Raw genomic sequence first — 21,290 nt, 5'->3', positions numbered from 1 at the left:
CTTTACAATGCCACTATTCATTCACACACTGGTGGAGGCAAGCTACGGTTGTAGCCACAGTTGCCCTGGGGCAGACTGACAGAAGCGAGGCTGCCATATCGCGCCATCGGCCCCTCTGGCCAACACCAGTAGGGTAAAGCGTCTTGCCCAAGGACACAATGACCAGGACAGAGAGCCCAGGGATCGAACCGGCGACCTTCTGGTTACAGATACGCTTCCCAACCACCCTGAGCCACGGTCGCCCCACAGTCTTTGCATCTTGACCACTAAAACTGTTCATGGACAGAAGCTGAAGGTCTTCTGCCCATAAGAAGAAGAGAAGGGTTAGTGAAGTTGGAACACTGCCCAGCATCAGTAAAAGTACATGTCACAGACTGTGGAGATTTATTCTAAACATAAATGTGTTATTTCAGATTGCATATAACTATGAGGTCCTTAAAATGATGACACTGTACCTTTGATGCCGCTGCCTAGCAAAAAGGAAAAGACCTTGAAAATGAGACCTATTAGCCTGCTGGGTCTGGCTGCATGCATGCCAAGTTTGAAGCACAGTTGTTGAAATTGGTGAAGACAAAAAAGACGATGGTTATAGTTTATTTTTTTCTTTTAATAACTGAGATGATGCCACTGAATTAAACCAAGTTCAGAATACCTAAGTCTGCTACACTGTATTTCATAAAAACATACATGGAAAAATCTACAGGTTAGAAGTTGCTTCCAAGCTTCATCAAAATTACACTCGTTTGTAATCAATCAAAGTATTATCATTTTGGACACAAATGAGTAGTGTGCTCAGAGTCAGTATCTGCTTTTCTCAGCTGGTATTGAGGTTTTGTAATGAGGTGTTTTACCATGATTACATACCTATTTTTTTTTTTCTTTTTCAAAAATTTCATTTATTCATCACATATAAGAATACCAGCAAACATACCTTGGAGCTGAGGGGCACATTAAAAGAAAATCACACTGGCGCGTTTCTGTTGATCAGTGCTCTACTTTGGCTATAATTGATCAGATTATACCGGACACTGTGAGACACAGCTTTGTGCTGGTTGGAAATGAAGCCGTTTTCCTCCCACTTTTCTTCTTCGGACAGTTTCTCCAAACCTGTAAACTGTATCATCATCCTTCACGCCTTTGCTGGGCTGCTTGGTGCGTTACTGTAAAAGAAGAAACATTTGACTGATTAGGCCTACGAGTAGCCTACCACTCCGTCTCCTCCTCTCCGCCTTTCTCACTCTGCCATTGGTTAGCACAGGGCAGGCTCCGGGATGATGATGCCTGGAAAGGGGGGTAAACTCGGAGCGCACGTCTCCCCTGCTGCGCACACACGCACAGCAAAAGTGAAGTGAAGATGCTTTTTCCCTTTCGACAAACAGTCCAGCCCGCCAGCCGTTCACTTCTCCTGCTGCCGCTGCTCCTCCTTCTCCCAACAGAGCGTCCAACTGTCCGCTTCCCTGGTTTACACGAGGAACTTGCGCTGCCGGGGCTCGTCCAGCTCGGAGGAGGAGGCAAGAGCAGGCATCAGAGACCCGGAGCACCGTCAGCTCTATAGCGTATCCGTGGAGAGCTACGCGTCGGTATGGGCACGCTGACAAAAGGACGTTACCTCGTTCTGAGGGGGCTCCTGCTGCTTATTTATTGCACAGCATCGGTTATTTCCAAAGGTAAGAGCTGTGTGTGTCCGTGTGCATGCGTGCCTACTTTGGGTGTTTACTGCGCTGTAAGCGCTTTCAGCCGGTCGGTAAAAGAAGAGAGACAATTATTGGGTGCCATCCCCGTGGTTACGCACCACCTGTCACGATTTTTGGTTCATGTTTGAGGTTTACAAATACTTCCCAGCTCACATTCAGTATTCAGCAGGTGATCCTGAGTCTCACTCGGACTTCAGATTTCCACTATTTGAGCATTCTCTCTTCACTGCGCAGTGGAGCTTCTGCTATTGATTCATCAAGCCACAGCTCGCGCCGTCAAGTTCCTACACTCTTGGTCTTTTTTTACGTCTCCCCTCGAATCGATGCCAGTCGTCCCATTCCACTAAGTTTTTAGTCGTGAATGAATCCATCACCGTGACTGCGCTGTAATCAGCACTGCTGGCTTTAATGAAGGCACGCCTGTGCAACAGGCATGCCATTTTATCTGAGAGTTCCAGAGCTAGTCCTCCTTTTTAACCCTCCTCTCGTGTTAGGGTCGGCACCGACCCATTTTAAATTTCAAATGCATAAAAAAATCACATACATTTGTTTATTGTATCAAGGCTTTTTGACTTTGTCAGGAACCTCTATTTCTACAAAATAAAATAAAAAAAATTATTTTCACTAAATTATAAAATGCCCTAGTTGAAATTATGACCTTTGTGTTGTTAGGGTCGGTTTCGACCCAGGTATAATATTATGAGTATAAAGCAATAATTAAAGCCAAAACTGAAATCATAAGTGCACTGTCAGCTAAAACACTTACAGCAAGCGCCTCTCCTAATCATATGAGCTTTAGGGGATTCTTATTTTGCATGTTTTTTGCAGTATACCTGCACAAAAACAAAACAAAATAAACACGGGCATGTGAGGTGAATTCACTATTTGAGTGGCCATTTGACTTCCAGAGTGCACATTTACAATTTGCAGCATACAAAAAATGAGAAGAAGATTCACAGTGAGCTAAGTTCTGGATCATATTTTTGGTGAAAATGAAGGAGAGGACACAGAGCAGCATAGCGATTCAGATGGGCAGGTTTCTAAGGAGGAAGACAATGTGGACTATCATCCAGAAGACACAGACACATCTGATCAGAGGTGGAGGTCGCTGGTGCTGAAGCTACTCCTGCTGAAAGATTCAAGTCCAAAAATGGTAAGATCTTTTGGAGCTCAGTACCTCATGATGTACATGGCAGGGCAGCTGCTGCAAATGTCATCAAAATGACCCCTGGAATCACAAGGTTTGCTCTGACCAAAGTCAGTGACATCAAGAGATGTTTTGAGATATTTATGCCATTGTCACTAGAAAGAATCATCATTACTATGATAAACCTTGAAGGAAAAAAAGTCAATGGCGACATGATGAGGAATACCTGGATGCTTTCATTGTTCTTGCTGGAGTGTACAGATGCTGCAATGAGGCCACTGATCGTCTATGGGATGCATCGACAGGCAGAAACATTTTCTGGGCAACGATGTCACTTCACACATTTGATATCATTTTGATTCAAGAGTCCTCAGATTTGACAACAGAGAGACCAGACCGAGGTCTGACAAACTTGCTCCCATCAGGGATGTCTGGGAGAGATGGGTGCAGCTTCTTCCACTGATGTTCATCCCAGGGCCAGTGACAGTGGATGAATGTCTTGTCCACTTTTTGAGGAAAATGCCCCTTCCGGCAATATATACCCAGTAAGCAAGGGAAAAACGGCAGAAAAATCTGGGAAGCCTGTGATGCAAAAACCAACTATGCCTGGAATGTACAGATTTTCACAGTCAAAGCTGCGAGTGGCACCCCTGAGAAGAAACAATGAAAATGTGTGGTCCTCCATATGACCACTGGACTGCAGGATCACAATATCAGCTGTGATATTTTATTTTATTTTATTTTTTACCAGATATGACCTTGGACAAGAACTTCACAAAGGAAACTGAGGTGAAGCTGTATCATTGGGAAGTGATAAAAAGCCCACAATTACCCACGGCTATAACCAAAACAAAGGAGGAGAGGACTTTTTCTTTTTTTCAGTTTATATTAAAGGTCTACTGCTGAAAAAAAACAAACTTTTTTTGTCTTTTCTTGATGTAAATGTCTATGGGTTGAAATTGACCCGTAACACCATCGATGTCATTTTAGTTATTAATCTTAAAATGAAAAGAATCAATAAAACAGATTTATTTAAGAGATGTGTCCTATACCCCTCAGTAATACTCAGGTAACACAGAAACCTTTTATTTATTAATATGATTCTCTTGAGGTTAATTTTACAATTTTTTTTTTAATTGAAATCGAGGGGTATAGTGACAAAAAAAGACCCAGAGGCCCACACCAAAAGTATTAAAACCAACATTTTCATGGATAAGGAAGCCTAACAAGGTAACCAAGAGATGAGAAACAAATTGGATGATAACTTATTGTTTTTAGTATATTTTATAGCTGATTTAATTCACGGGTCAAAACCGACCCGCTAACATAAGAGATGCTAACAGAAAGCTAACACGAGAGGAAGGTTAAATGATCCGCTTCCTGATATCACGAAGTGAATATAGTGCCAGAGCAATGTATGTAGAGGTTTGTGCGGGACGCAGAGATATTCATCAGCAGCTACCAGAGCGACTTCAACCAAGGGTTTTCGTTTCTTTTTAGAAGCCCACGGTGAAAGTGCTTTACATTTACTTGATAAAAATACCTTTGAATGAGAGGTGACTGTGACAAGTGGGGGTCGTGTTGAGGGTAGGAAATCTGCCCCTGCTTGATGTTCTATTTTCTTTCTTTTTCCAGAGAACCCAAAAGAACAAATACAAGAGGATAGATTTAGTCCCTTAAACACACACACAAAAAAAATCCATGTTAAATCATCTTTATTTAATACACACTGTACAGTTTTCTGTAGCCTGTATTGGTTTTAGAGATTTTAAGCTGTTGCACTGAACCACATCACCCGTTTGAATCAGATGTTACAGAACAAGCCTACAACCCAACCAGAATATGCCCTGCAGACATCTGGTTGTGTCTGTGTTGATCTTATGACTCTCACATCTCCATATTTTAGCCACTTAAATAGCAGTAGCACAGAGCAGAGTGCCTGAGAGTGAGATGGTATTTGGTGTTAAAGGTTCCCTGCAGGTTTAACTGGTTACATAGCAGCCTGTGGAGCTGAACAGAGTTCAGATTAACGTTACACGACTTTACGCATCATGAATGTGCAAAGTCTGCTTTTTTTCATTGTGAAGCCAGAAACTCTGGCTTTTTTCCACCTTATTGCTGCAATCTGTTTGCCGTGAAGAAACTGATATACATCATCTTCCACAAATGTAAAAAAATATTCTCACCCTGCACATGCCACTCATTCAGAATAACTCAAATATACATTATCTTGCAAAATATGCATCATTGTTTTTCTTCATATTCTGCAGAGAATCTAAAATCTCAAAAATGCAAAAAGTGATTTGTTTTTCATTATTCATTTATGAATCCTACACACACCCACAAAACAAATAACGCCTTCACACTTGATTTTATGCTCAAGTCAAAAAAAGGAAATTAAAAAATGGATCAGAGAGCGAACTCTGATCCATTTTAGTAAAAGACGGGAAGTCATTGACCAGCGTGCAGGGAGTTAGACTGGCAGCAACACAAACACTGTGTTAAAATAATGATTGTTTACATTTTTGTAAACAAACTATTGCCGGTTCTCTCTTGTCGATTAGATGTGGAGACAGCTGTCATCAATCTGTTGTACATTAACTTGTAATTATGAGGATATTAGGATAAGGAATGCAAGTATGCAGCAGGATCTTGTAATGATGGCAGTTTCATTTCGACCAAACGGAAATAGGTAGGTCTGCTGTCATTACTGATCAGTCACACACAGAAAAATAGAGTTAAACTGGGGGTTCCATTTATTCTTGAAGGTAACATTAAATATTGAGTGAATATGATGTTATGAAACCAACATACTTTACTTATGACACATCCCTCTAATTTCAAGCCACCAGTCATAATTAGGACCTCGAAGCTGGGCAGAAATTCAGAAAAGTGATGCAGGGGAAAAAAAGCACAATAAGACCAGAGAACAGTAGAGCTGTCAGGCAGGCCACAAATGTTCACACCAGCAAACATCATGAATTACTGTGTGCTGAAAAGTTGTTAGATTGGATTTTGATCAGTGGTCCCAAAAAACATTTTGCCTACCACTACTTTAAATAATTTCATCATTATTAATGGTGACATTTTTATGGATGTCTTCATCAGTAGTTTCTGTTAGCCTACAGACAGACGTTGGAATTAACTTGCATTAACTAAAATGGTTTACAGGTTTTATTCACTTTTTACTGTTCTTAATGGATGTAATTACTGATCATTAACCTTAATAATAATGGATTGGATTTATATAGCGCTTTTCAAGGCACCCAAAGCGCTTTACAATACCACTATTCATTCACTCTCACATTCACACACTGGTGGAGGCAAGCTACGGTTGTAGCCACAGCTGCCCTGGGGCAGACTGACAGAAGCGAGGCTGCCATATCGCGCCATCGGCCAACACCAGTAGGCAAGTAGGGTAAAGTGTCTTGCCCAAGGACACAACAACCAGGAGAGAGAGAGCCCAGGGATCGAACCGGCAACCTTCCGGTTACAGATGCGATTCCCAACCCCCTGAGCCACAGTCGCCTTAAAGGTCATACTAATTAAATAAAGGTTATGTAGTAATAACAACAACAACAACAACAACAACAACAATAATAATTTGTAGAAAATGCGCATCACTTGTCTGTTTTGGTAGTGGGATGGCATCTACAATGTACTACAAACTAACTTATCAACATAAGCAACTTAACTTCTCCTACCTTGAGTTGTGGCTTGTCTCTTCAAGTAGCCCCTTCAATTTTAATCAATCAGTTTCTACCATGCCTAAAGATGAGGCATACATTTTGGGTGAACACATCAAAATGTTCTAATATAACCTAAAATCTATTGTGTAAAAATCACGTGAGCAAGTTTGTCTAGGACAAGGAATAGGAATTAAGCCAGGGACCACTGTGAGTACCTCGAATGGTGAAAAAAAGGAACCATTAAAGCACACAACTACAAGCAGATTGCCAATGTTCTAGTAAGTCACTGATTCAAATTCTATTTGTTACCAATTTTTCCCATAAAATTAAATAAAGGTGTAAATTGATAGCTGGATATATTAATTAAAATAAAAAAATGAAAGTAAAGACAACAGTATTGTTGTGTATAGCTTTTTATTCATGCCTAATGCATTATGTAGCTAATCAGTTCATGCGGAACTGCATCCCTTTCTACACACATAACACAGAAATACAAAAAAGGATTATTACAGAGGCATTTATAAAAACAAAACATAAAGATGATTTCGTTTTTTAAACTGAAACACTTTCCATTAGGGAAGTATTGAAACAAAAAGGAAATGAAAGTTTAAAAGATTCCTTTTATCTTAGGGTGTGTAATGTCACAAAAGAAATACACAACAAACTTTTATTTGCTTTTTGTCTGTGTGTGTATCAAATGAAAAATGATTGTAACTTTTTCCAATTTTGTTTTCTCAGTTGCAGATTTTAAAAAAAAGAATGTTGAATTGTTTGGCAATCTCTACCTTCTGGTTGCATATATTTATGACAAATTAAAGAGTGACTCCAGCAAGTTATTATTATAGTGGTTAGCAGAAGGGGTTAGAATGGAGGCAGTAAAAAATGTTTGGTGATAGCATGTAATAGTTAGAAAGGTCTAAATTGACTGGATCCTACAAGTTCTACATCAACATACTCAAGCAAAATATGGAATGCTTGAATTTTTACTGATATGTGACTCCAGCCTTTACTTTAGGATTTAGACTCTTGTAAGAGTCTACATAGATGCACAAAATACATGAAAAAGCTTGACAGTATGAGACTATGTGCAGGTTCTCTCTGTATAAATACACATTTCTCTGTGGTTTTTCTTCAAAATTTGTTTAGCAGAATGAATACAATTTGCAGACAGCCAGAAGACATGAAAGTTAAACAGGTCAGTAAATGGCACACAGATTTCTTATCATCTTGAGTTCCTATATATTAAGGAAGTCGCCATCAAAAAGCTGACAGAAGCAGAAGTGTCGGCCCAGCATTCCTTGGACAGACTGTTTGTACTTTGCTCGAAGAACACAGAATTAATTTTGACTGAATTCAAACTTAAGTCAGGAGCACAAGCACATTCAAAAGATGCTCAATGTTTCTATTTGTAGTCATTTTTATGTGGCGCCCTTCAGGGTGTTTACAGAGGTGTGGAAAGCAGCAAAAAGACACGGAACAGAATAGAGCAGTCGTCAGGGAGAATGGATAGGACATTAATTTAATCAGAAAGGAGGAGCTGGGGTGGAGGTGGGTTTCAAATTGGCTTGCAGATTAACAGTATCTGTGGGCAGGCTAAAGCAGCTTAATGTATATACAACTATAACACGAGGCGTCAGCTGATGTGGACTGGCACTGAGAACATGATCTGGTTTCATCTGAGCTTCACTTCACAACCTGCCTGCCTAGCATCCCGATTAAGTGTGGGACCATATCAAAAATAGTTCAGCAAATGATTATCTTCCGTATGTCCATTTTTTTCTTGAGGAGCAATTTTTGTCTATAGAATGTCAAAAAGATGAAAATACTGATTTCCAAAAAACAGAGGTCTTGAGTTTAATTAAATATCATAGAAAAAACAAAAGAAAACAACACATTTTAAAAAGTGAAAGATGTTTTATTATTTTTTTATACAGATTGTGCTTAAAAAGCATTACAGGTACTAATGGGCTGTCAAAACAGAGGCAGGGCATTTGAATGCTCGACTCTACCTTGTTGCATGTTACAACTTTTCTGCATATCACATCATTTTTAAAGGCCATGCATGTCATGACAGGTGTCACACTTTCCCACAAGTTTAGTCCTTGAATCAAACAGTAGCAAACAGCAGCAGTCCTGCTGCTCTGCGGGTCTCGATGGTCCTAGCTTGAACTCAGCGAGATTTAAGCTCTTAAAGATCAATAGCTGATGTTCGCAGGCCCCCACTGGCTCAGAACGAGACTCACGCAAGGGGTCATGAAAGAGGGGTCCTCCATGTGTAACACAGCCATGAGTGAGGATGATGTGGCCCATGGGGGATCTTGAAAAGGCTTTTCATCTTTTGTCTCACAGTTCTGATGAAATAAGGGCTATTTCAAGAAGCTTTGTCCAGGGTTGTAATGGGAATTTCTTGTAGATCAGCAATCTGCTATTGGTGTGTATTTATCTCATAATGAAGCTCTGCTTAGACATGCAAAAGGGTATGCGAGTGCACTGATATGTAATATCCCTTCTTACCTATCTTCTGATGAGGCTCTCGTTGATTTCTCTCGACATGCAGGCATTTATTTGGGACTTGATGATTAATTTATGTGATGTGTGATTTTAGCAAGATAGAGTGTTGTGTATTGAGAGAAGTAATGAGCAATGGGATTATCTGATATTTGATTGAGGATTGCTGAAGTCGCCCAGTTCATTTGTCAGTAAAGCTGCTAGGTCTGCTTTAAGTTTAGCTAATACTCTATATGACTACAAGAATATGTTGTGAGATTAGACTACAGAGCTGCTAATGTTTGCCTTGCTGGAATGATTCTCCATTCTGCATGCATGCACATATGCCCAGGCCCCTGGTGGTCACCTCATTTGATAAACATTAGCAGCAAACAGCATTGTCCCTGCTCCACAGATGCACAATTGTGTCAAGCCTTGCTAAAATAACCATCACCACATGTTGTGTGATGCTGTGCCCCTCTGTTATCCGTCTCCGCAGCCTAATTTGACACACAAACTTGTCTATTCTCCCAAGAGTTTTACTTCCTTGACCTTGAGCTGCAGATTGTACATCTCCCTCCCTGTTCTTCAGGTTGGGCATTTTTTTAAAAAGTGGAAAGAGAGAGAGAGAGAGCAGAGCACAAAGGATGCACAAAACTGTGGTTACTTTTGTTTTCAAGAAAAAAAAGGAAAAATCTCAAGGTTTTTTTTATTTTCCTCTGCACTGTTTCATGAAAACAGACAAAGGTCAAATCTGTTATTTTCCCTCAGAGAAAGCAAAAGGGGCTCTTATATTTTCCCTGCCGATCCCAGAATGAATCATCATAGTCAGGTTGCTGTGGGTGACAATGTGTTCAGTTGCCAGATTTACATTTAAATGAAACCAAATGGCTGTACATTCAGAAATGATATACAGTAATGATCATGGTAATAAAAGCAAAGTCCTCTTTCATATTGGACCAGCTCCTACTCGGGATCACTGTCATTTGGGGACTTTGCAGGTACAGTCGGTGAGTTATGTCTTTGCTATGTCAAGACTATTACCTTCACATTTCAATGAGTGAATTCATCAGCATGCTGCCTAAGAGGCTTAATGTAGTTGGCAATCAGCCCTGCAGCTCATTGGCTTCTTCCATGGACCTGGTGCATGAATGCCATGATGGCACCGGCTCTGACATAAACGGTAGTAACCAGACCGAAAAGCAGCGCACATTTCGGTGCTTTATTTTCCTGAGCTGTGATACACTTTAGATTCTAGCCAATCATTTTACGTTTCCGAGGATAGTAGGCGGGTCCAGGTACGTACGTTCTTTTAGAGCAGAGCTACAGATTAAAAATGCCTAAGGCGAAGCGGTCAAAAGTCTGGCTGTACTTCACAGCAAAAGATGCAAACTCAGCAGCCTGCAACAAGTGCTTTAAGGTGATACTGTGCAAAGGAGGTAACACCTCAAATCCGATGAAACACCTGGCGACGCATAGTGTTTTCTTAAAAGCCGAAAAATGCGCCGTATTTGATAGCTTGCTGCGAGACCTCACACTGAGCACATCTACTGCGGGTGTGGTGCCTGTTATCGGACCCGGAGTTAGCAACATCCCCCAAAAACCCGAAGAGGAGAGTCCTGGCCCCTATCCCTGCCAGTGTAGCAGAAATGATGATGGCAGCAGCAGCCGTTCTTCTCTGCGTGAGTAGCTTAATGTTGTTCGTGTGTCATTTACGTTGAGTAGGCTAACCACGTTATTACATTAATGCATGTAAGGTGAACTAGCAAACACCGTCGTAGTTACATGCGGCTGTCTTCTTGTTTGATGGCAGATGCTCCCTTCACCCTGGCCAAAAAGGCTAAAATGACCAAAGAAAAAGTGGAAAACAGTTAAACATGAGAGGTTTTTGGACAAAGTTTGTGTTTTTTCCATTGTTTAAGCACTGCTTCCAGCCAAGAGTGATACCATATATGCCCCATAGCTGCAGAAAAGGCTAACATTGTTATCTTTTTACAAAAAAACAGCTGAACATGAGAGGTTTTTGGACCAATTTTGTGTTCTCCATTCTTTAAGCACCGGTTTAAGCACCATTTATGCACCGGCACCGTTTCAAAAGTACCGGTTTGGCACCGGTATCGGATAAAACCTAAACGATACTCATCCCTATGAATGACACTGAGATATTTTTTTCCAGCTACTGTATCTTTCATGCATCTATAGGTTTTTGCTATTTTCCTTGATACAAGGCCCTGATACATTTACAGTATAGTTCCATTTAGGTGGCATCATCTGGGAATCTAGTCTTTCTGCATAATGGATGAAATAAAAGTGGCTGCCACAGCTTAAGTCATTCTGTTGATATACTTTAGTGTTGGACATAGAAAACATTATGCCACTAATTGCAACAGTCAGTATAATCGAATGACCATACGGTTGTTTGTGGTGGCAAAGCTTGATAAAAAGGAGCCTACACTATTTCAATGCAATATTTTAATTAAAAAAATAATTTAGTGCTTATTTTGACATATTAAAGGACCTTTACTTTGCAGGCAAGATGCACTCTGGGCTGACAGGGGAAACTGGTCATAAATGCACAAAAAAAAAATCATATTCTTCGAGTTCTTTTGTATTTTCATACTGATAACAGTAATGATTTACTCGCAATTTAAACATGTTAAATTACGTAGGTTAACATTTAAATAGCAATATGAGTACAGAGTTCCGAACAATAGCCACAGATCAAATATTAATAATAGATAAATCATACATATAACAAGTAATAAAGAGATAAAATAAGCTGTGCTTTAACATTTGCAGCCATTAAGTGAATCTCACTGTGTTTCTGTAAGGTCTGAAAAGTTTTGCATGTCTTTTTAATAAACATATACTTGTTGCTGCAAACTGTAATTGCTCAAACTTGTACAGCAGAGTGATTAAAGCATCTATTCAATTAAAAGACAGTTTTCTAATAATGGATGTGGGCATGGTAGACACAAACAAATAAAGCATAGCTCACAGGCTGTCATATCATATGCATTCAAATGCTTCACTATTAAAGCCCTGTGGAAAAATGTGGGCTTTCTGTCCACTGATGCATTAGGGTTTTTAATTTAAAATTGTTAAATGAAGTCTTGACCTTTGCATTATAGTTGCAATCCCTATTATCATAATTTCCCAACTTTGGGATACATATTGTATATCCCAGTTGAAGTTGGAAAATTAGCTTACTGAGTAGTTCTTAGCTTACTGAGTAGCTCTGTGTTAGCGCAGATAATGGTGCTTGAATAAAAGTCTATGCAGAGATTATTATTCCTTGGCTTTTAACCTCAGTGAGACTTAGTTTCTTTTTTAATGCAGTAGTTATTTAATTAATGATTTCACTCTTCTTTTATTTGTTTTTTATTTATATCTCATGTAATTTTATTTTACAGTTCCAATGTACAGCACTTTGTGTCAGCTGTGGTTGTTTTAAAGTGCTTTATAAATAAAGTTGATGATGATGATGATGATGGAATAAGTCACAACTTGCCAGCGTAACATTATATATCTGCTACTATCAATTGCTCGGTTATTCACAAGGGCTCACTACAGCAGATAGCTCAATATATTTGATTTGGCCAATTGTCTTCCTGGTTTAAAGAAAGGTTATTGTGTGTCCTCCATGTCTTAAACCAGGGATCTTTTGCTTGTTAGGTGAATGTGTAAACCACTACTCTATGGAGCTGATAGCTTTAAGACATATTAAATGGCATCATCTGGGTATTTAGTCTTTCTGCATACTGGATGAAATAAATGTGGCATATGTTAAATTAAAATGCAGTGGATTTGAATTGATAAATCAAACGAAGATCAAAGCCTGCTTGTAAAACATGTAGTGATTGGTGATATTTTGTTTTAAAATTAGGTTAATTCTGGTACTTGTGCTTCACACCACTTAATGTAACCTTTAAAGTATCTGTAGTTTTCAGAAAAAAGCAAGAAATATTCCAACCAAATGTAAAACAAACCAAAACAACAAAACGACTGAAAAGCACAATTAAAATAAAAATGATAATTCTGTGTTTGTAAAATGTATATGTGTATAAAAGTGCGTACAATATAAAATTATCTTTTCCCTTAAGCAGTAGTGTGTATTTCGCTGTCATGAGACAGGCCAGCTGTTTCATGCGACACCACACTGAAAACATCTGGAAGCGATGTAGACACCCACATTTTGTTTTTATAAAGCTTTATTATCTATATAATAAAAGGAATTTGTGAGTATTGAAGTTATTGACCCACCAATCTCAAAATATATGTCTACTTTACCTTAGGACCCATCACTATCCGAATCTGCAGTTAAAACAACTGTCACTTATTTGTGGCGATAACCCCAGCACAAAAAGAGAGTATTTATGAAAAATCATTGCTGGTATGTGTTTTTTCACATTCATTTGCTGTAGAGCTACTGCTGGTACTACATCCATGTAGCTGCAGTAATACACTCCAAATTTAGAGGTGTCAGGTTGTGCAGGCTCCATGAACTTCTCCAAATCTGTGTTTACAGATGGTGTGCACCAGATGAGCTTTTTACAAGGCTGTTTTATGATAGCATCCTATTTAGCAAATCTCCAAGCAGCCATAAGGCCTACTGGGAGATGTGTGCATGTGTGAATGCGCCTGCTTCCACACAAAGACACAATTAAGAAACCCACACACAGTCCCATGTAAATTTTATTTATAGTGCATGTCTGGCCATATTTTGATAGCATCTGGGCGTGAGGTTCTACTTAATCAGAGACCAATGAAAAGTGATGCCTCTTCTCTTATCAAGTCAGAGAGAATTCAGTATTGTTATCGAGAAACATGTCCCGTTGATGTATGCGTCATGGCTGAAATCTATGTCAGGTTTGCTCCAGTAAATCGCCTTTTGAATGACTGGAGCTTCTAAATGAATCCCTCATTTCGCCTCGTGCTGACAGTGGCTCAGGTGGTAGAGCGGCGTGTCTTCCAATTGGAAAAACAGTGATCAATCCTCTTCTTGTCCATGTGTAGAAGTGTTGGGCAATGTATTGAACTCTGAGTTGCCCTTTATGTATGAATGCTAGATCAAAAGTGGTTAGGTATAGATAAAAACACTTCATTAATGTGTGAGATTGGGAGAATGAGACTTAAAGTAAAAAACTGCTATGTAAGTCCTAGTCAATTCACCCAGTGGAACCACAGTAAAGAAGTGCAATGTTTCTATATCCAGTACACTGTGGATATTTATTTATTTTGCTCTATCAATGTAGGTCAGACTGTTACAGACTGAAGTGTCTCAATAACTAGATGGATTACTGTGCAATTTTATAAAGATGGCAAACTTTGATCTCTAATCCAAATTGCTTTAAAGATGCCCTAGAGTTTCCACTGAACCATCAAAATGTCAAATGATATACTCACATCTCATTTTGTACAGATATTTATGGTTCTTAGGTGATATATTCAAATAGTTCTGATGATTTGTTGCTGCTATCACATTGTTCCTACTACAGGTTGCTGTTATTAATTTTATATGAGCTAAGACAATATGTAACACTGCAACACATTCAGTTTTAAAACACTGAGAAATGCTATAATTACATATTTTTCCTATATTAAAGGTCTAGAATAGCACCTTGCAAGACTAGGAAGAATAACAATTGACATAATTCCACAATAAGAATGGCAGGAAGGTGAATGCCGCTAGTTTATATCCCAGCTACAAGACGGGACTATGAATGGTGCCTTTGAATATCTACAATTTTTACACTTTTATATTACTTGACTTTTTCATTTATGTCCCTGATTGGTTAGATTTAAATACAATTAGGGATGGCTTGAATTAAAACACAGCTAAATGCTATTAATTGACCAGCTAATCATTGACCTGTAAGTTCCTTGTTAGTGAAGGTTAGGTTGCTGGAGTGATTGTACAAAATATCCGCAGTAAACTTAAAAGCTGAAACAACATGATAGCACAGAGATGCATGTTCAGAATGTTTGCCTTTGTCTGGCAGCAATATAACTGGCAATCAGCTGTAACAGCTGTATTTTACCCTATCAAGTTCTAATCTAGCATCATCAGAATTTTCTGTTCATCCAATACTTCAGTTTGTCCATATATATTACTTATAGATTACTATGATAAAATACCTTCTAATAATGTAATTTACTATTGCAGCTTATTACATTAGTACCTTAAGCTAGTGTTAGCATATTTATATGCTAAACAAAGAAAGTGAACATTGTCTCTGCTAAACGTCAGCATATAATCTTTTTCATTTTAAGCATTTAAATAGCTACATCACAGCTACAAGGTTACAACATCTAGGTAGTATTCGTATACACATCCTATTCATAATTATGACTTGGAGACTTCTCTGAAAGCTCTCATATGTCCAAATAAGAACTCATGACACGATGACATGAAGTCATAAACAAGGAAATCGTTACTATGGTTACCTTTCCTTTCTATTATTTCTCAACTTGTCATTATTGCAGCCTCACAGAGTTGCTAACAATGGCTCATTATCTTTGCTCAGTATCTCCAATTCTGCATACCATTGAGCCTTTTCAGTTTTTTCCTACTTCAAGTAAATGCAAATTGGAGCAGTACCATGTTTTTAAAGACTTGTTAAATTAGGCCCAGCATTGAGATACAGAAGGACAAAGAAAGCGAAACGATAAGGAAAGGATTTTCTTTAACTGAGAAGTAAACCACATTGTAATCCAGGACTGTGAACTGGGCTCTCAAATACATAGATCACAGTTATATTTCATGGAGAACCGATGTATGGCCTTAAGATTCTCTGCTGTGGCTGTGTCTACTTTCATGGCCTTGGGTCAGCTGTTCAAACATGTCCTCTGTTGATCCGCGGTGCAGCAGCAGGCCTGTAGGGACAGAACATTGCTGAAGGACAAGTTGTGATGAATGGACTGCCAAGCACTAGTCCCAGCTCACTGTGCCTGTCTTGCCTGAAGGACCTCTTGGTCTCGCTGTTGGCCACATGTTAGTCATTGGTTCATGCTGTTTGTGAACAGTGGTTGTCACACACTGTTGCTGCAGGAAAAAGAAGTTTTTCCTTTTTTTCTCTCTTTTTTTTAACTTTCATGTATTTAAACAGTGCTTCATCATCTGGTTTATACTAGAGATTTATTTCCACTTAATATGAAAAATGCTCTAGAAGAGCCCATTGATAATCCAAAACAACAACCAGAGGTTTGCCAAGATCCTAAACAGAGTTATTTTTTCATCTCTTATTTTTGTTGAATACAGTGTGGGAAAATAGTATTTGACACCCTCCTGTATTTGTAGGTTTCCTCACTTACAAAGAAATGAGCGGCCTCTAATTTAATGGAAGTTTCCTCTTATTGGAGCAGGAAAGAATGTCAACCAAAAATCCAGAAAAAATGCATTACATAAAAGTTACAAATTGATTTGGATTGAGTGAAATAACTTTTTGAACCCCAAGCAAAACATGTCTTTGTACTTGGTGAAGAAACCCTTGTTGGCAAACACAGCAGTAACACGTTATTTGTAGTTGGTCACCAGGTGTGCATATATCTCAGCAGGGATTTTGGCCCACTCCTCCTTACAGAAACTCCAAGGACTGAGGTCTGGAGACAGGCGAGGCAGCTCTACAACCCTAATGTGGTTCTTAGCTGCTCCTCTGTTGACTCCTCTGTTGACTTGGTGGTATCTTTTGGGTTATTGTCATGCTTGAAGACAAAATGATTAAGGGAAGGAGATTTTCATGCAAGGTTTTACGATACATGACCCCATTCATTGGCCCTTCAATACGGTGAAGTCGTCCTGTACCCTTACAATAGCTAAATAGCCTCAAAGCATAATGTTTCTATCGCCATGCTTGACTGGTGATGATGTTCTTTCGGTCATACTCAACATTTCTGTTCTTCCAAAGTCAGCAGATTGATATGATTTTGGTTTTGGTTTCAGCTAACCACAGGACTTACTCTTATGGCTTATCTGAAAGCATTTAAATGTTGGCTGACAAACTTAAGACAGCTTTATACATGTGCCTTCTTCAGCAGGAGGACTTTGCTGACGTTGCAAGATATCAATCCATTATGCGGCCGTAGTGTGCTTCCTTCAGATCATTGAGAAGCTCCTCCTGTGTACATGCATTCTGTTCATCTGGACATAGCGTTTTGTTCAGCTTGAAGAAGGCTGAAGAAGTTACTTCAATGAGTGATGACACGTTTCTCTCACTGAAAATCATACGTTCAGGTGAACAGAATCAACTTTTTGGGGTTCCTCCTGTGTAGTTTGAACTGATCCACCACCTTTCTCATGATCATCCTCATCGCATGAGGCAAGATGTTGAATGGAGCTCCAAACAAAGGATGTTAAGGGCTATATGATGGTCTTGTACCAAAATGCAGCCTTCCATAGATCTCCAGTTTTATCCCAGTTATCATTTGACAGGTCTTTGGTTTTGCCCATGGCAGTGGAGAGGTTGGAATGGAAGAAACCGATTGTACAGACACATGTGATTTATATGCATAACAAATTTAAAACAGGAGTATCTGTAATTCACTGATTGGTTGATTAATTGGTTGATTCATTCAGTGTAATTTGTGTGCAGTTTGGACAGCCAGAATTTTGGCTGGGTTGTAGGGGATTTAATATTTATTTAAATCAATACCATGCAAATTAATGTATTTACTTTTATGTTTACATGTCAAAATAATATCTGTATGAAAGCTAGAACCTAAGGTATCCAGAACATTACATTTAAATGAGGGGTTCTGTGTTATTCACTGGCTGTAATGTTATGGCTGATGGATGTATGCAGATCATGATTATAATTTGGAGGTATTTTGAAAATTGTCTTAAGTTTAGTGTCTATTACCATTTTCCTTATCTTTTAAACATTGCTGCTAATTTAGAAAAATAACATAGCCTAGGTTTCCCACTGTTGTGACAAATTACCTTATTATGAAAGTAAGTCATTATATACAGAGGTAGTCTTTGTGCAGGGAATTGATATTATTTGTGCCAGTGTTTGGAGTTTTCACTTCAAATCACTTCACTTTAAATCAAATCACTTTTTTTTATTGTCACATCACATGTGCAGGCACACTGGCACAGCACATGCGAGTGAAATTCTTGTGTGCGAGCCCCACAAGCAACAGAGATGTGCAAACACAACAACACAAACGAGCAAAATACAAGAATGGCCAACCTGAAACTAATAAATATATGTACAATATATAATAGTGTATGCATTTCTGGATGTGTATACTAAATATTTTCCTACGTGTGTGTGTGTGTGTGTGTGTGTGTGTGTGTGTGTGTGTGTGTGTGTGTGTGTGTGTGTGTATACACATTTTTACAAATTAAATAGTAATAAAATAAAATAATAATAATAATATTGTATTTTGTATTTTGTATTTTGTATTGATTACTGCATTCTTGAACAGCAGGAAGTATCATTAATACTAATAATATATTGTCTGTTATCCATGAAAGCTTTTTAAATACTGTAGGATGGTAATAATAAAAATAGCCACACCACAGCTACTGTATAAAAGGCATCATAGATTCAGCCATAAATGCACTCATATTCCAAATAATAAACAGCCAGCAAAGACAAATAGAGCAGCTGGCTGCAGCCAGCCTTTTAATACTGTAACATTATCTTTCCTTTATATAGAATCTATAGAATCTTACCATAAACTGGCAAATGTATTTAAACTAGGCCAACACACTAAATGCCCAAATTGATGAGTGCCAAAAATATTTAGGGGTTACAGAAAGTGGCTTAGTATTTTTCTGAGCAACTTAACTATAAATATTTAAACAATTCTGGCCAGTGCACAAATTTATGTCTGCAAATTTAAAAAGAATTGTCTTTTCACATATTCCACCGTGATCTTTTTTTTCTCTCTGGTATTTACTGAAACTTTGCCTCTCTTTTGTTTCCATTTTGTAGATTGCTACACTCAATAAATAGAAAATGAATTGGGCACCAAAATTCCTTTTAAAAACGTGAAAAACAAAGCATCACACAGCCTCAATGTATAGTATGTACTGGGAAAAGAAATGAGCTCAGATAACAAGATCAGGTAACATTTTAAGGTGTGAGGCAGGAGATATGATGCCTCTGAACCACTGTGATTACATATTTGAGTAAATAATCAGACAATCCTTACATGGCATATTTTTTTGATATACTACACACAATTTTGTTTTTATTTTAACATGTCAAAAAAGAACAAAAAGAGGAAAAAGGCCTCAAACAAAGGTTTGGCCATAATCTGCTTTACTGAGCTGGTCACAGCTAGCCATTGCTCAGAAAGGCCTTTTTTTTTACCTGCTGCTATTCTCTCGGGTCTTTTTTAGGTGGTTTTCTTTGTGCAAAAGATTTTGTAGCTCAGTGAGATTCTTGTGCTGTGTTGCATGCACTGCTCCTTCAAGTACTATCCACAGACTGTCCACGGTGATGTTGGGATTGAGGTAATGTGTAGGATATAGCAAAGCCTTTTGTTTGTGCCTTTGTAGGTAGAGCATTGTTTGTTTTGAGGTGTCTGAGGATCACTGCCTTGTTGTTTTTAGACATTGACCTCTTTTTTTCCTTTTCAGCACTTTTTGTATTAATTTTGTTTTCTTTGCTTTGTTTTTTTTTTTAAAGGCTGTGATGTGATGTTACTTATATAGCTGGTAATAATGTAAATTTCATGTCAAAATTTCATTGACTAGAAAACTGACACATTTAAACTGAAGTAAAAAAAAATAGGATAAAAGATTTTGATTTGGACAAAAATAAAATAAAATGTTATTGTTGGGATTTTTTCAGTGTTTTATTTGTTCGTGAGTCAATCGGTTTGTCTGAGATTAAAGTTATTAGATTAGATTAGATAAAATAAAACTTTATCTAATCTAATCTAATAACTTTAATCTCAGCCCCTGGTGGGTTCCTCCTTGGTTTTTACACAGTTGAATAAACATCAAACAGAAAACTGATTAAATAGAAGTATGAGACGGTCGAGAATTTACGCCAGTGTCCTGTTATATTTTAGATAGCAAGGAGCAGACGGCCGAGTTTATTAAACTCCACCGAGATAGTGGTGACGCTAATCAGAAGGCTACACTGTCCAATTTCCCCAGCCGTTTACTTCCGGCCTACTCGACCTTCTGAGGACCCAGCCCACGTAGACTGCGAAGGCCGGGTCCTCAGGAGGATGCAGCCCATGAATTTGGACACGACCAATACCTGTTGCTTTATTTTTTGATTTCTTCCTGAATCCTAAACACTGCCAAAAATTGTTGTGCCTAAGCCAAATATGAACTCTAGAGTAGTATACTAGAATAGGGTAGTAGTTCAAAATGTTGCTTATTTAGCCTTATTATCCTTTCTATAGTCCCAGTTCACCCTTAGTCTGAAAAAGCTGTTTTGACACATTCATTTTCCCTTAGAGCCAACTTTCTTCTAATTGCTACCTTTGTAAATGGGAGGTTTGAGCAGAGGATAGGACTTCCATACTCACAGACAAGGTTTCATGCCTAAGATAAACATACAAAGCTCTCAGTGGCATCATTAAGAGCCAGAAAAAAGCAGTGTCTGCAGTCAGAACTCTTTATTTGAAATTCTGGCCATGTGTTAATAAATACTTGGAAATTCAAAAAAACTTCAGCCCAAGTGCGATATTTGTGGACTTTTTTAAATTAGATTTTTTTAATGACATTGACATTATATGGTTCGTTGCTCGTTTAGAGTACGCTTTCCCACAAAGTGTACACATTAAAAGTATAAGAAAAACTCATATAAACTTAAATGAACATTTATTGAGGAACGGTTTTCCTGACTGACAAAGGCACTTTTCACATATATAACACACATACAATTGCACTCCCATCCAAGGCAACTGGTTCATAGTTGTTAGTAGGGATGGCTACCGGTATCCGGTGCCATGATGGCACCGGTTCTGACATAAACGGTAGTAACCAGACCGAAAAGCAGCGCACATTTCGGTTCTTTATTTCGGTGTTTTTTTTCCCTGAGCTGTGATACACTTTAGATTCTAGCCAATCATTTTACGTTTCCGAGGATAGTAGGCAGGTCCAGGTACGTACGTTCTTTTAGAGCAGAGCTACAGATTAAAAATGCCCAAGGCGAAGCGGTCAAAAGTCTGGCTGTACTTCACAGCAAAAGATGCAAACTCAGCAGCCTGCAACAAGTGCTTTAAGGTGATACTGTGCAAAGGAGGTAACACCTCAAATCCGATGAAACACCTGGCGACGCATAGTGTTTTCTTAAAAGCCGA

General features: G+C 38.5%; 1 protein-coding gene across 1 annotated transcript in view; it reads left to right on the top strand.

Annotated features, from left to right (window-relative positions):
- Positions 1–1,223: 1,223 nt before the first annotated feature.
- The window catches only part of unc5db (unc-5 netrin receptor Db), a 298,720-nt gene continuing 278,653 nt past the window's right edge, over positions 1,224–21,290 (top strand). Inside the window, exon 1 of the mRNA XM_080894516.1 lies at positions 1,224–1,667. Coding sequence (XP_080750642.1) covers positions 1,583–1,667 — 85 coding nt within the window. The 5' untranslated portion in view covers positions 1,224–1,582. The remainder of the gene's footprint in view (positions 1,668–21,290) is intronic.

Source organism: Rhamphochromis sp. 'chilingali', assembly GCF_963969265.1.
Source record: "Rhamphochromis sp. 'chilingali' genome assembly, chromosome: 10".
Taxonomy (NCBI): domain Eukaryota; kingdom Metazoa; phylum Chordata; class Actinopteri; order Cichliformes; family Cichlidae; genus Rhamphochromis; species Rhamphochromis sp. 'chilingali'.
Note: the sequence above shows the minus strand (reverse complement) of the source record. Positions and strands in the feature narration are given on the sequence as shown.